This window comes from Triplophysa dalaica, chromosome 18 (assembly GCF_015846415.1).
Source record: "Triplophysa dalaica isolate WHDGS20190420 chromosome 18, ASM1584641v1, whole genome shotgun sequence".
Classification (NCBI taxonomy): domain Eukaryota; kingdom Metazoa; phylum Chordata; class Actinopteri; order Cypriniformes; family Nemacheilidae; genus Triplophysa; species Triplophysa dalaica.
Window position 1 is genome coordinate 6,623,289 of NC_079559.1, and position 16,181 is coordinate 6,639,469.

Genomic DNA, 16,181 nt, shown 5'->3' on the forward strand with positions numbered 1-16,181 from the left:
GTCGCACGAGTGCTCTATATTCAGTGGTTCTCCACCCATAATCCCTCAGGACAACCTAAACCCAGCACGCTTGTACCCGTTTCCCAGCGCTCAGCTGCCACCATCAGCCTGCGATATTTCCAGCTCAACTGTCTATCAAAGAGGCTGCTGAAGCGCTATATTTGGGAGATCTTCTCAAGAGATACATTGTCTGATTGGAATGGGGTGGTTGTTAGGATACGACTATTGGTATTACATCTGGTGCACATTCTGGACATACAAAGGCCATCTATACACATGATATATGTGATAAATCGCAGTCATGTGCAGGTAAATCTGTATACAATAGTGGCCCTTAACATGTCTGGTAAATTTTGGTGCAATTTTTGCATTTAATGCTTCCTTGGGTTAATTAAACTATTAAAATATGTACAAAATGCACAAAACTTTTAAACTACAGAGCATCCAGGATACTGTGGTTTAATATACAGTACTTAAAATGCATAGAAAAACAAAAAGCTTACAGGAAAAAGCATGGTCTACAATTTTGTCTTTTATTAATTTCTGATACTCTCTTGTAGTAATATTTGTGTTTATAAAGTTTGCACATTATTTTTGGCCAAGTCTACTTAAATCCTTCTCAGATCTGAGCTGCAGTCAGTTTGTACTCTGAACACAATAATGTAACACGCATGCAACATTTTCAATATACATTTTATAAAAAAATTAAATTAAAAAGCCAAAAAAATTTAATTGTCCAAAGTTGAATATCAGTTTTGGCCACTACTGTAAGTATAGAATATACAGCCATTAAAAAAAATTGAGACTAATTTAAAAAATTAGTTTTTGTGAATTTATTATTTATTGTTGGTAATGATTTTTTCATTGTAATTCTCTCAACTAGTAAGAAATTTTCTATAAAATTTCAAAAATTCTATTTGCAGAAAATGAAAACTGGAGAAACATGTCAAAACAACAGAAAATATGCAGTTTTTATGCGTCTTGTCCTGCTGTCGGTCTTTCACATTGCAGTTGGAGGTTTAATTTTGTTGAAATTCAACACACACTGGACTGGAATGGTCACAAAATATCTAGAAATGATGATTAAATAAAAAAAAGTATTTTAATATTATCTGCTGCTGTATAAAGGATATCTTGCTTACATGATGCTAAGTGTTTCAATCAAATCTCTGAATATCTTTCCCTGAGTTACTGTCAAGAACCATGCAAACATTAGCAAATCCTGCGACCTGTTCTTCCTCAGAAGCACTGGGCACTCGTAAACACAGCTTTATTTCTCAGCAGACTGATAAACCTGTGCACTCTGACTCTCTGAAACTAGAAACCAGCCAATCAGATTGGAGCTTCTGATCTCAATGCAATATGCCTCAGATATCTGCGAGCGGTCTGTGGGTTTGCACATGTACTTTTCTCGTGTTTTTACCACTGTAGATCACCGTTTTCTTAAATGCTTGCTAATAGCATTTAAAAACGACCACAACGTACCTGTTGGACGGCGTTGAGAAGACTGCGAGGATGATATCCCTGCCGTGCATGCGGATGATGGGACTGGTGGAATGCAGGAAGTTGAAGTAGAAGTGTGAATCTCCTGGGATGGAGCAGTTCAGCCGTGCCTTCAGGAAAGACGTCCACTGTTTCTCCAGCACGCGCTGTGAACCCCCCTGATCTCCTTTACACACGCGCGCCACACGAGACACAACCACCTTACGTGCGTGCACAAGCGGGGGAAAACATGTGTTAAAATACAAAAATTCAACATTTAAAGAATCATAAGCATCTGAATCAGAAAAGAATACACAACTGTTTGGTGTTTAAATCTTTTAATCTTTGTGCATTTAACCCATATCCTGGAAACATGTAGATGGTTTGTTTAAAATGGTTAAGCTAATAAAAGCAATTCATGAAAATGTCAAAATGGTTTAAAATGGGTTCTTTGAGCGATTTCAGAAGAGCCGAAAGCAAAGCACAGTGGGTTTTTGTTCTCAGTGAGGTCCGGCAGCAGAAAACGCTTGCGCACGCAAAATTCTGTTGCTGCATATGTTTTGCATTGCTAATTTTCAGATAAAAGAAGCCTTGTTATTTTGTCACTGTGTTTTTTCAGTTTTCAGTATATGATGGGCTGTATTTCTGTTTTCCCAAAAACAACAAATCTTAAGGGAATGATTATCAAATTGAATATGGAGCAGAAAAACGGTCACGGAGAGAAAAGGTCACGCTGCTGTCGGACTGGAAATACATTAGTTAATATTGACATTTTAATAATATTGCATAATAGGACTTACTGTACAACAGTTTCAGATGACTCGCCCCCATTGCTTCTCCCTTCTCCCTCTCAAAACATCTACTACTAAGCTCTTCATAACTCCAATTTTGTGTATAGCGCTTGATTACATCTAATTCATAGTCAATATAACTTTTTATTGTGATGAGATAATGCGAAGTCTTTAAGGTGCCTTGTCAAACCAATGGGCACAACTATCTGTTTGTCTGACCATTTGCAAAATGCCTCTCACCTTCTCCAGGTAGTTGAACTCCATGGCCATCTCTCGGAAAAAGATGTAGACATGCCGGTCCCATTCCACAGCACTCACAAAGTATGGCTCTGAAACAGACCAAAAGGAACCAAACCTTTAATACTTCCTGTTTTATAATAAATTATTCTAATCTATCACTCTCTCAGATCCCAAGCTTTTGGTAAGTGCTGATCTGAATACTATATAGAGTTCAAGTAGGCTGCTTCGAACACATTCATTCGCCTCTTAGGTCACACTCATCCAAAAAAGCAAAAAGAGGACATTCTGGGACAGATAGTGACCCTGGAGAGAGAGTAAAGGAGTTTGAATCAGGACAGAGTTTGCTTTCATTCAAACTGCTGCATCAGCAAGAGATCACATCAGGGTAGAGCAGCAAAGGATGATGGGAAGAGAGGGGTCTATGAAAGGAGGGGTTTGACATCAGGTTGGCTGCTGACTCAGATGCGGATCCTTACACAGCAATCGACCCTGACAGTGATGCGAGTGTAAACAAGTGCCTTTTAACAACAATGCACAAAAACAGCTTAGCTTTCTCTATCGCACACACACAAAAGAACAACATTAATATTACATCCTTCTAAATGGCTACCTTTCCTGTCAACTAATGCGTTTAGTACCTCGAAACCATTTGGAGTCGTGTTTCACTGTTCTGAGAGCAGATTGTCCCCCAAACTTCTGTATATCACAGCATCAATGGCCAGGAAATCGGTCACTGTTGCGGTGTAGAGATTCCCCTCTGCGGAAATAACACAAAATTTTAGCTTTGTTCCAAAACCTAGTGAATACTGTACATTCAATCACTTCTTAACATCTTTGATTTGGTTTTCACTCATCTCATCGCATTGCATTCTGGTATCGGCTTCTCCAAATGCATTGAAATCGGGCTTAAACAAGGTATCTATATGAAACAGCTACATTCTGTGCCAATAGTATATACAGTATCAATGATGTCATACATATCGCTAGGTTTTTTTAACACAGGAACACTCACTTTTTCCACCACAAACTAAAAACATGGTCTTAATATACGTTTGACAGTGTAATGTATCTTTGAATATTACAAAATCTTTCATTTCCTTTAGTTCAACAGGGCAGGAAGCAGTTACATAGTTACGTGCTGGTCAACATATGTGTGCAATTTAAGTAAGCGATACACATAAATATTGTTCATACGCATACTTGTGCATGTAATTACATTAAGGAATAACAGCAGTGACATTTAATGAACTGTCTATATGTTTTTATGAAATATGCAGAGATGAGTTGTGGTCATGTCTAAAACAACATACCCCAGCTGTAAATATGTTTTAAATGAAAGGGATAGTTTACACAGGAATGCAAATTCATCATTTATCCGTCCTAAAAAAAACATCTACAGTATATGCCTTTTTCTTCTGGGACACACATAAGATGATATTTTGAGAAATGTCTGAGAGCTTCTGTGTCCATTCAGTGGAAGTCAATGGGGCCCAGCATTGTTTGGTTACCAGCATTCTTTGAATATCTTTTTTTGTGTTCTCAAATAGGTTTGGAATGACATGAGCATCAGACCGCGAGTAAATGATGAAAAAACATCATTTGTGGGTGAACTACCCCTTTAATGCAAGAGTTTGTATGATTTAAATAAACTGAAACAGACTAAATTACCTGATTCATGGAAATAAAACGAATGCCATTTTGGAACCAGTGGCAGCCAAAATGCTTTCACACTTGCAAGTTTAATGATACCCAAAGGTACTTTAGGAAAGTTTATTGCCAAATAAAAACTGCATTAAAATCAATTCAAAATTCACAAATTTCCTTATTTTATATTGCCAGTAAACTTTTCATAATCATTGTGAATATTGGATATGTTCGTGTATCATTCATTTTGTTAATGCAAAAGACCACCAAGCAAATGAACGAACAGGAAGAGAGATAGTGGCGGCCTCACCTGCAAACAGGGCAACATTGCCATGTTTGGGGTCATAAGGGCATCTTGCCATCCCGCTTACAGTCTCTCCAACCATCTCTAGAGTGTCTCCCTGACACACACAAGACACAGGGGAAAAATACACACATTCATTATTGAAAGGAAAAACAACCTTGCTGCACCCAATGTACCGAAACTGATACAAACTAAATAAATCTCCTCAAATATACAAGTTTGCCATTCCAGTCATGAACACGAAATAAGAAGAATGTGTAAAGTTATAAAACATGCACATAATATATAGTACTGTACCATTACAGTTCAAACTATAAGAAAACGATGAATCGCCCCAGACCATTAAACAAACTATAAATAAACCCTTGCACTGTCTCTTCCATCCAGTTCTGTCTCCAGAGAGCTTCTTAAACTCCTGACAGGTGTAACGTTGCATTTCAGGTGCGCTGGTATTCTTTTCACCGCTCAGATCTGCAACAGCGTATCTCAGACCTGACAGACCGAGTTTCTTCACGTCCTCCAGACTTCTGCATCATCTCAATTCCCTTGATACTTTCAAGAGAATATCTATGTGTGTGTGTCAGGCACGCTGTGGAACACTGACTCCAACAGAGCGGATGATTCGTAATTATGTGTTTTTCTGATTTATCCAGCAGGTTGTATATCATTAGCGTGATTGGTTTAAAAGGGTGTGGATCTGATGCGTGAGACAGACGAGCGGCGTCCAGGTGGGACACTAATGGATGCGGAATTGAAGTTGATGCTGTAGGTGGAACTGTAGATGATAAAACCCTCCATTTATGTGACTCATGTACACTGGGGGCGATGGAGTCCTTGGACAGATGGATGGAAGGTGACACACATCCACACTCAGAATCTTGGATTCAAACAATGTGCGAGTGGCCATGACTACACACAGGAAAATTCTGATGTTATCATTTCAAAAGGAACAGCTTTCTGGTATTGTTGGAGACAGAGTTACAACAAAAAACAGGAAACAATTTTTCTGTTTGGTACGTGTGAGGTCATATAAAGTTTTATAAGAAAGCAAGTTGTGAGGACTGGACCAAAATCAGTGTGATTGTATAAATCAAGTATGATCTATAAGAAATAAGTAAGATCATTAATAATACAGCGGATTTTTCTGTTTTCTTTGTGACTGCAAATGCAAAACCCACTACCATAATGTTTGCGTATTGAATACAGTGTTTTCAATGGCTTTTAGCATGACACTACATATTTGCGAGGGTCTTCTGGGTATTTACTATGTAGTAGGATCAGCCAAAATCCCAAGAATCCACACTGGGAACTCTTAAGCTCGGTCTGTCCATGTATGCCTATGGAATTCTGGAAACTATCCGAGGAAAATAATATGTCTGAACTGAAATGTAATAGCTCTCCTCAATAATCTTTAGTATGATTTAAGGCATAAATCATGTCTAAAACACACAGTGCTGGACGGGTGTGTGTGTGTCATATGCAGGGTTTTAAGTATCACGGCATACTCACAGTGTAGTTGGCACATGACGGATTGAAGGCGTTGGTCCCGCAGATAAACAATCCGCCCTGCCGGCTGAGCAGAACCTTCATATAGTTACGGCACTCGTCCTAAAAAAGAAAACAAAATTGAAAGAAGAAAGAAATTCATCACTTAAACCAAACGCTCTTAAAAGAATTTACCCTCCGCATGACATCACGTTTCTTAGCACTTTCAATTTTATTCCAAGGATTGTTTGCATCTGTACAAACAATTCACTTGGCAAACCAGTGGCACGACACAGTGAGTCATTCTGCGAAACCTCGGTTCAATTGAATGCACATGTTTGAGCCCTGCACCTGTGACGGGCTTAAGGAGCTGTGGAGAGAAACACAGCGTGTCGTGCCCCCCATGTACAGCCTCCCCGCAGGCATACGCTGTGCGTGCCCGCCAGCGTGGCACCATTTGATGGGCAGCAACCTGTGGGCAACAGGGCTACATGACTACAGCAATCTGTTACTTGATGGAGAGAGAGATGAGGACGTGCAAAAAGAGCTGAAGGGGAGGAGGAGTGTTATTCCAGATGCTCAGGTCCTGACTGGGATCTTGTTTTCCAGCGGGGAGAGAGATAGAGAAATAGAGAGATTGAGCCAGAAATAAAGAGAATGCGCTCTTTTTTTATTATATTGCTTTCTATTTGACAGACAAAAATAAAAGTTCAATAAACATAATTAAATAGAGAAAGATTTAGGCCTTTTCAACGTTTTTATGGATTTGTTCCATTTTTTATTTTGTACTTTATTTCAGCACTAAATTCAAGTACAAGGATCCATGATGGATGAAACACTTAATAACAACACTATGTTGATCTGTCTTTCTGTCAGACCAGTTCTTACCAAGAACATTTGTTTATGTAGTCTCAAACTAATTGTGTCCATTTCGTTTTTCCATTTCATTTGTTGACCAAATACATTTTAACGTCATTTTAATCATACTGCATGTTACAGCTCCTTTGCTCATTTTTACGCTGCTTCAGCAATTAACATTTACGGCTTCTTTCATGTCAACAAACCCACAAAAAGATAACTAACTACTGGCACATCACAAACTGACTGCACAACAACTGACAGACATACTAAATCACATTTACGTCTACCCACAATGCACTTCTGCATGTGTACTGGTCTTTGTGAGCGTTTGTGTAACACAGACGCATTTCTTATCTTAACAGGTTTATGTGCATGTGGTAGGGGTGTTGTGATGCAGATGTATTCTATGCGTGTATGCGGTATTTATGTTTGCATTCACATCTCCGTAGGAGCCATAGGCACGCAGACCCTATAATTCTACTGATAAAACTGACAAATACCTCCAAGCGTCCAAACACCCCACAAATGTGAGTTCCTGGCACAGTTCCTGGTCTGGTAAGCGATAGAGCACATCTCCTGGATAAACAACAGCGCTCTCACTCTACTCTGAGCCTTCAATCACCATCTCCTGCTCTTTCCATTTCAAGCCCTCGTTTCATATTTTCAAAGTGGTTTGATTCATTTACACACTATTCATTAGTCCATTAGGGGTTTTCTGTAGAGCTGGGTGTCCACCGCACCATCAGTTCTCCTCCTCGATACTCTTCAATGGGCATCTCCTCCCTCATCCCTTTATTCCCCTGCCACCAGCCCAATTATCCTTCTATCCATCCTCTGCATCCTTCTGTATCCCTCGCTTTTTTCTCTCTGTATGTTTTCTGAATCTGTTCTCTGCTTTCGGCCTTCATCGCATCTCTGATGAATTTTAATTTATTTGCATGGTTGCTTTATATATGATATTACCAAAGCATCCATTCACGTACATAGTTTTCCTGCTAAACTGAAAGAAAGTGGAAAATAGTTGTTAATGTTTCTCAATTTATTTCTCTTTTAAACTGGTCACATCGTTTCTATCACCGTGTCCATCACCGTGTCTATTCAGATCGCATGGTCCTGACTGCAGATTCTCACTGTTTGTGTCAAAGTACTAAATTATTTATGCTCAGGGTCCGGATAAGTTACCACCCATGCCTGTGTTTGTGTGTCCTTGTGTGAGATTCTCGACGGGCGTTGTCTCTCTAACAGATGTTTTCTTGAACAGATGTTGACCTGTTCAAGTGCATTCTCTCTATCTCTCTCCTCCTCTGGTGAGTCTCCAGACATGATTTCTATACAGACACCGCACATCTGGTGATTATACAGCTATACTCCCTACATTCCGATTTCAGTGATATCTTTACATCCAAACACATTCTTTGATAATGGTGTCTCACGATAGCCAAATCCATTTCAGTCAGAGGGATCATTCAATCAGACCGATTCCGTTTTTCAAGCCCAACTGAGTATCAAATCTCTAGTTGTTAGTTTTGTTAGATCTCAACATTGCTGCATAACAATTCATTATATCTAACTTTTTATTTTATAGTATCCTGGAAAAAGGCTCATCTGTAGAATAACAGAGGCGCATTCATGGTAAACAGAGCAACCGAGAGACTCGCATTTGTATAGTTTCGCGATTTCAGTGTTGCCTCTAATTTACAGTCCAAGTCAAATTTTGGAGACTTACTGTAACTGCGATTTATATCCAACTCCGTTTCCATCCACTGTAGTCAATTGCACATTACGTCAGATAAGTTCTCCTGTGAGAGCAACAAAGGGTAATTTCTGATCCCATCGATGTCCTCTTAACCACTTCAGACATAATGAAAGGGTCGTATTTACAATAAGCAAGGCTAAACTCTCAAAAGTTTCCATTGCATACTAAGCCCAGTCTGTTTCTAAGACTACAGGAGAGAGATTAGAGAAGAGATTCGTTGGAAAGAGAGAAAGAGCAAAGAAAGTTGGCCGTGCCCTTCTTTTTCCCCTTTCTCCTCTTACAACACTGTCATCTCTAGAATAATCTTTGCAATTGTTGTGACAGCAGCCTCGGTCAGACAAGGACCGCATTACCAGCAGGGGCCAAATTAGCACAAATCTGCCAGAAAACACTTAAGCGAGGGTGGTTTTGTGTGTGTGTGTGTGTGTTAGCAAAGATGAGTAAGTGATTGCGTTTTGTGCATGTGCATGTGAGTGGGAGATTGTGTGTTTGTGTCATTTCTCTTCCTGTGGATGCTGCAGGGCTCATCTACAAATGTTCTTCAGCTCCGCTTTTTCTCACGAACACACTTTGATGCTAATGGCTGGTGAACACACCATGGGCTAACATCAACATTGAAAGCAGGCTGGAGACTAACCACAGCGATCACAGAGATTAAGGATGCAGAAGTGTGACTGAAAGACTGTGCAGACTGCCTTTAGGACTACAGAATGCATTGTTACTAAAGAGTAAAGGATGAAACCAGTATCACTGTAAAATGTTACCATTGGGAAAGCAAAACCCAAACTAACATTACATAAACAAAAATGCCAAAACCAAAACTTTTATTTCATTCATAGTGATGTATTTGATTATTCTGAATCAGAATCCGGATTCAGAGTGGTTCATTTACCTTTCATATTGATTAAGAATACATATTTTGGGCGGTTCTTCTAAATTCAGATTCAGACTGGCATTTCATTTCCAGGCGTTTGCACATAATTGGAAGTCCAGCGAGCTGTATCTGCACATTATTCATAATACAATTTGAATAAGCGCTGTCAATCATAATAAAAAGTGTCTGTGAAATTGGCTAAGAATGTATTTCGTCTATGCACCGGCTGCGCTCCGACTTCATCTGCATTAAACCGGCACCAAAGCCTCGGTGTGTGCGTACGGTATGCATCAGCCTAGTTGCTTTTGACAGTTGTAGTGAGAGAAGATACTGCATCTGCATTCATCATAGATTCAAAATGGCCTCCCGCAGATCCAAATGAAGAGGCCAGAGATGGGAAGATTGAATTTCCCTCCCAATTACAGCCGCGTGGCCTCCTAGATCAGCCGTGCAGAAACATTTAATTACCAAAACCAATTACCCCAGTGGCAAATGTATCACTGTGACAACACAAGGACTCACACAGGAGGACCAGAGGACAAGTGTGTGAGCAGGTGTGTGTGTTTGTGTATCACTGTCCACTCAGTGTGTGATCTTGGGCTCTGTTTAAGAGCTTGTCTCGTCTGGCTTATCTCTGCATGACCTCTCATGTTTGCAGACTTATTAACTCTTAGAGGGCAATGCTCAGTCTATCTCTCTCTTCACTACCTACCATCGCTTTAATTCCTTTTATTTCTCATGCGTGCACTGTAAAAAGAAATAACCTGGAATTGTTTCAAACTAATGAATTTAGTTCTTGTGGCGAAACCTAGTGTATTTATATTGATTTATTGATAGAGAACATTAAATCTTTTTTCACTTTGTACCTTCTAGCTAAATCTCTCTTTATGTGGAGAGGTCGAAGACAAGGCTCACAGGCCAAATGTGTCATGTGGAGGAGTCGAGTACGACCGGTGGAGTGGTTTTAAAAACACCATGATCACCTTTGGTCAAAACAAAATTCAACCTACTGTAAACTCATACAGTCCAGTCTGACCCTGAACCTATGCTTAACATATTTTCCCTCCCTTCGATTTATGTTGATTCTCGCTCTCTCTGCACATCCCTTGGGCACACAGGTGGGACAGTAGCCCACTTTCTCTTTCTGTTTCATTTGAATGCGTCATCTAGTCTGGTTTTTGCCGTCCCTTTGTCTTGCTCACTCTCACCCAGCTTCGATGTCAGGTGTCACTTTCGGTGTCAAATAAGTTGTTTTTCGCCTGGAGGGGATTAAGTCATCCATCCCACACAGACACCTTTCAATAAAAACTCCCTTGCAATCTCATTGAAGTCAGACAAAATACCCAGCATTCCAGAGGCCGAAGCAGAAAGGGCGTGTGAAAGGAAGTCATTGGCGATGGTCGTGCGTGGGCGAGACCGTTGGCTGCTTTTGACACCCCTCTCCGTTTTACAAGGACACACAGCAGAAACAGTGAATTTCTTGCAAATTTGTGACCAGCTTCCTAGTGATAACACTTGAGTGCGAGCAGGATCAATGCCACGCACATGTAAAAGTTTTTAATTTAACATAATTGAAATGTTTAAAGGGATGTTGTTGATATAAGTAACACCCACACAAAAATGTACAAACATATGTGACCCTGGACAACAAAACCAGTCTTAAGTAGCACATTAACATTTTTAGTAATTGCCAAAAATACAAGGTATGAGTAAAAATTACAGATTTTTCTTTTATGCAAAAAATCCTTAGTATTTTAAGTAAAGTACATGGTCCATGAAGATATTATATACATATTTTATACATTTTACACATAATCTTCCAGATTAACAACCTCAAAGGGGATTTTCTCAATATTTTGCCTTTTATTCACCCTCAGATACCAGCTTTGTAAAATGTTGTTGTCCAACCAGAAAGTATCCTTTACTAACTAACCATGTATCAATACAGAAATATTCTGTGAGAATAGTGTTAATCACAGAATAAGTTCAACATTAAAACAACACAATTCAATGGAAAATCTCCACCATTAAAATAAAAAACAGGGCCACATTACAGACACAGACTTTTCTCAGAAACGTCTCAGAAAAGATCCAAATCAAGTTTTAAACAATAATTTTAACGGCTTTGTGTCAGGGTTAGGAAATCAATGAATTACAACTTGTATGTGAAATAATTTACTCACCTCATGCTTTCCCTTCATTCTACAGATTCTGATGTCATTTTTGTTGGATTCCCACGTCCTCTTCTGCAACACAGTTTGGAATAAAGTTCAGTAATGAGGTACGTTTCTTTTCAGCACAAAAGTCGTGTGGATGTGTGTTACTGCTGGTGTAAAATCTCACCTTGCTGTAAAACATTTCTTCACCCACCACATTGTCCAGCTCCACACGGAAAAGGTCATCCCTGACACAGGAGAGAGACAATGAGATTGTGCCCATAGCAGGGCTATAACACAGCATTATAAAACACAGAACTCCTATAGTCTATAAAAGTCAAAGTACTCAACCTCGCATCCTCAACTTCACCATTTAAAAGCAAATTTGCTTATGCCTTAAACTGCATGAATTTACCCAGAGCAACCACACTGAAACAATTCCTCAAAGCTCGTCCTTAATAATCACGGTTCGTTGCAATGTGATATGCCCGATTTCCCTTCCATAATTCATAATCCACCCCCACACTGCATGCATGTTGCATGCGGTTCATCACTCAATGAAACTCAACATCCAGCGCTCTCACTGAGGGGTTCAGGCTCGCTTCTACCACTTTAATCATTTCCCCCGTAACCTTGCGGCGTCTGCTAAAGTGTCTATTAATCCGATCTCTTTTAATCATAGCACAATTGGTGTTATAGAGTAGTGTAGCCTATGCCTTCATATTGATCAAAGGCTAAGAGCTTGTGTATGCGGCCCGACTAAAGAGATGAGGGATATGAAATCTTGTGTGGCACGGGCAACCTCTCTCTCTCGCTTGTACGTTGTAATCTGTGAATTTGCAGGGCTTGCAGAGAACTTCATGAGATGCAGAAGTATTGATCTTATCTGTCTAAGCCTTCCATCTTCATCACTCCTCTGTGGAGCACATCAAGAAAAACCCCAGCCTGTGCTTGTTTGTGTGTGCGTTCTTGAGCGGAGTCTGTTGAGACGGACTATAAATTATTCAATCCCTCACTGTGTGGTTTGTTAAAGCGAATCCCCCTTGGCTATTCCCTCTATGAGCAGGACGGCCCCTAAGTGCCCTGGTTAAAATTATCATACACTTACACAGTGCTTGCCTTATTTAGAGAGCACAAAGTTTAGGATACAGAATACAAGCGGCCATACAGAGAGCAAAGCAAAAGGTCTGTTTGGAGTTCCTCAGTACTGTCACATTCACATGAACATAAAAACCAAGTGTTATGGTACACGATGTAACCAAACAACATGACTGGTTTGGACGAGGCATGCCGACCATTGGATAGAACAGAACATAATACTGCTTTTATTGCAACACGATTGGGACAAGTGGAAACCATCAGTTCTTCTATTTGGACACAATTTTGTACACAAAATAGGGGTGTAACAGTAAACCAGTGTTGACAATAACAGTGATATTAAAAACCATGTTTATCAATATTGTGTTAATTCTACCCATATCGTACCATCGTAAACGATTCTGCAAACAAATAAAATGTTTAATTAGGAGTCACAATGTTTACAAACTCTCTCTGTCGCCATGCACTTGTGTTTTGTATGACTCATTGACCAAATAACAGACATATCACAAAATAAACTAAATTGAAGATGAATTTTCCCTGATGGCATCATCTCTTTATTTGGTAAATGGGAAAATATTGTGATAATACCGTTATTGGGATTTCAATTGGCCATGATAACCGAGAATACAATGTCTGATTTCGTTGAAGCTCTAACCTTTTTATCTTGCTAATAATCCTTGTTAAAACATTATTAATTTTATTATTTAATACTACTTTTTAAAGAAAGCTCTTTTTTAATTCTAAATCACTGGAATTACATTTTTGCCAGGTCGATGAAAAACAAAGCAAAAGATTTACATACATTACATTGATCTGGATGGCGACCTTGCTGTATCATTCAATACATTACTGTATGTTTGGTTAAGCTAACTATGTCCCTCATCTGGCTCTAAGAAATTTATGACCGAACATTTATAATCTGACACACTAACAAGCAACAAAAGGTCTAACAGAAGCAAAAACTCTCATGGGGGGCCCAACTACATTTAACTTCAGGTTCCAAAAACGGCAGCTGAGAGAGAAAGTGAATTCTGAAGGATTTCTTTTTAGTGGGTTCTGACAATTGCAGTGCTACAGGAGGCACAGGAGGTCTCGCACCATTCGCTCGCATCCCTCCGCATCTGTGGAGGCAGACGCGGTGACAGCTGAGCCATTGAGACGTTCTATTTCTCTGTGTCTGTGGAGGTTGCACGTCTTTCAGACGGTGTCCGACCTTCCCCGGCCTTTTCGGGACCTCAGAGGTCAGCAGGAACCGGTCCCTCACCGTTAGTGACAGGTTTGAGACTGGAATGTGTTGAGTTTCACTCCTGAGCCTAATTGAAAGATTTGACCTTTGAAGGGGTCAAATACTATGAGGTGGCTGAGGCTTGATTTAATGTGACTTCACCGAGCCGCCGGGCAAGGCAACGCTCCACTCACTGCTCTCTTTACTGAGGACATTTATTATTTATACAGATCAAGAAAGAAACACCTCATTCGTCTTCATGCGTGTTTATTTACGGGTCAGCGCGAATTTTCCCAACACGCCTGCGTCTGGTTAAAAGTTTGCAGCTACTTGCGTGGGAGTCCAGTCGAATGATTTGAGTTCGTTCAATAAAATAGTTTTGTTTTCTCGTCCCTGACCAGGTGTTGGCAAGGTAATACCGTGAAGTCGAGAGGCTGGCTGCTTTCCCAGGGCATGGCCTTGAGCGGTTATGCTAATACTAACAGGATTCTGCCTGCCTGAACCACCTTATCAGACTTGGGCACACCGTTGTGAACTTTATTCAGTCATTTCAGGCGCTCTATATCCTTGACCTAAAACTTTACTTTCTCACTCTCTCTCGCTCCCCTAAGCAGAATTGCCTCCTATTTCTTTCTTTTAATGTTGCTATCGTTATCAAATGCTCCCTCTTGAGTCATTGGCTAAATAAATCTCCTTTTCCACCGAGGACATTTCTGTCGGCAACCGCAAACACCTCTATTTCCTTCAGACACTGATAGGTACATAAAACTGGCTGAGTGACACAGTACGTCTTGAATTTCAACCGTCCACAGTGGCACTACACTGAAATGCATGAGCGATACGGTCGCTTGGCTTTGAGTATTTTACTGACTAAATGACCCGAAGTCAATGGCATACTTCGTCTAAAGACTTCATTGGCATTTTATTATGAGAAAGTTCATTCTGGCATCTGAAGTTGTTTGGCACTTTGTGATGAATTTATTGTTGGGATTTAAAGTTTGACACGGTTGGAGCTCTAAAGTCCAGCCGGTCGACTCATTTCCTGACACAGTCTAAGAATCTTTATTAGAGTAGCGTGTCCCCACTGGACCCTTACAGCGTTCTGTAACTATGACCATATGTTTCAACTTCCCCATCTCTCCTGCAGGACATCTTTGGGAAATTCACAGGACGAAACCTAATCAAGTTTTATTTTTGTTTATGCATTTTTAAACACCAACTCTTATGAGGCAGAAACAAACTGCAAGTAGGCAAATCATTACTGACCCGTGACTCGAATTCCTTGCATTGCCAATCATCAGCCCAAAAGCTCTCCAGACACTGAGGGTATTCTCACCCACCCGTGACAAACACTGTGTGTGTGGCTGGAGACTACAGGTGCCCATAGTCTTTATTTACAACCTTTATTTACAACTACCGAAGTAGTTCAACGTAAGTAGCTAACATTTCCTTAAAAGAGTTTGAAAGCTGTTTAATTATCATGTACGAGTAGCTGCAATTCATACTCTTGATCTCAAAAAGAAATTGTTTTTGAATGTCAGACAATTAGCTTAAACACACGTCTGTGTGCAGGTAATTACTGATGCCAATATCAGAATAATCACAAGGTACGCACGCATTAATCTCTATTATTTCACACCCTACCTGGCTCCGATGTAAAGGGTACGATTGACCTGCAGGACTCTCTGAATGTATAAGGGCTCTTGTCTGGTAGACGAGCGATGAGGTCGGCCAAGAAACACAGGATATCGTCTCACGACTGCGTGGAGAGGAGAAAAGAGACAGAGATAAATGGAAAAGGGTTGATTGAGGGTTGTGTTGTACAAAACTACTCGTCTTGTTATACTTTTTTTTTTAAGAATCGGTGTGGATCTGTTAATCAAACATCAACAGTTCGTAATGAAAAGCTTTAAAATCACAAAGAAAAGCATAAAATACCACAAAATAACCTGTATCACTTGTTCGCATTTTTTTTTAAAGCCATAGGATATAAAAGCAGAAGCAGAAGATATTATTCACAGATGTATTCCTGTTCATTGCAGCTATTAAAACAAATAGGGCACATTTGATGTGGGATATAGCGCATGAGTCACATGGGCTAAAAAAAAATCATGCTTTTATTGTGTTTTTGAAGCCTTTCTGAACTGTTCACTTTAGCCTTTTATGGTGTAGGGGATTTTTTAAATTACACTTTTGTGCCTCACTGAGAAAATAACAGCATACATATTTGGAAAAAAAGTGTTGAGAAAACAACTCATTTTT

The 16,181-nt window shown here is 39.8% G+C and overlaps 1 protein-coding gene across 1 annotated transcript in view; it reads right to left on the minus strand.

The window, feature by feature from the left end:
• The window catches only part of sema6bb (sema domain, transmembrane domain (TM), and cytoplasmic domain, (semaphorin) 6Bb), a 104,112-nt gene that overhangs the window by 37,912 nt on the left and 50,019 nt on the right, over positions 1 to 16,181 (minus strand). The window contains 9 exon segments of the mRNA XM_056729603.1: positions 1,486 to 1,703; positions 2,514 to 2,602; positions 3,152 to 3,193; positions 3,196 to 3,270; positions 4,468 to 4,558; positions 5,971 to 6,069; positions 11,621 to 11,683; positions 11,781 to 11,841; positions 15,564 to 15,678. Coding sequence (XP_056585581.1) covers positions 1,486 to 1,703; positions 2,514 to 2,602; positions 3,152 to 3,193; positions 3,196 to 3,270; positions 4,468 to 4,558; positions 5,971 to 6,069; positions 11,621 to 11,683; positions 11,781 to 11,841; positions 15,564 to 15,678 — 853 coding nt within the window.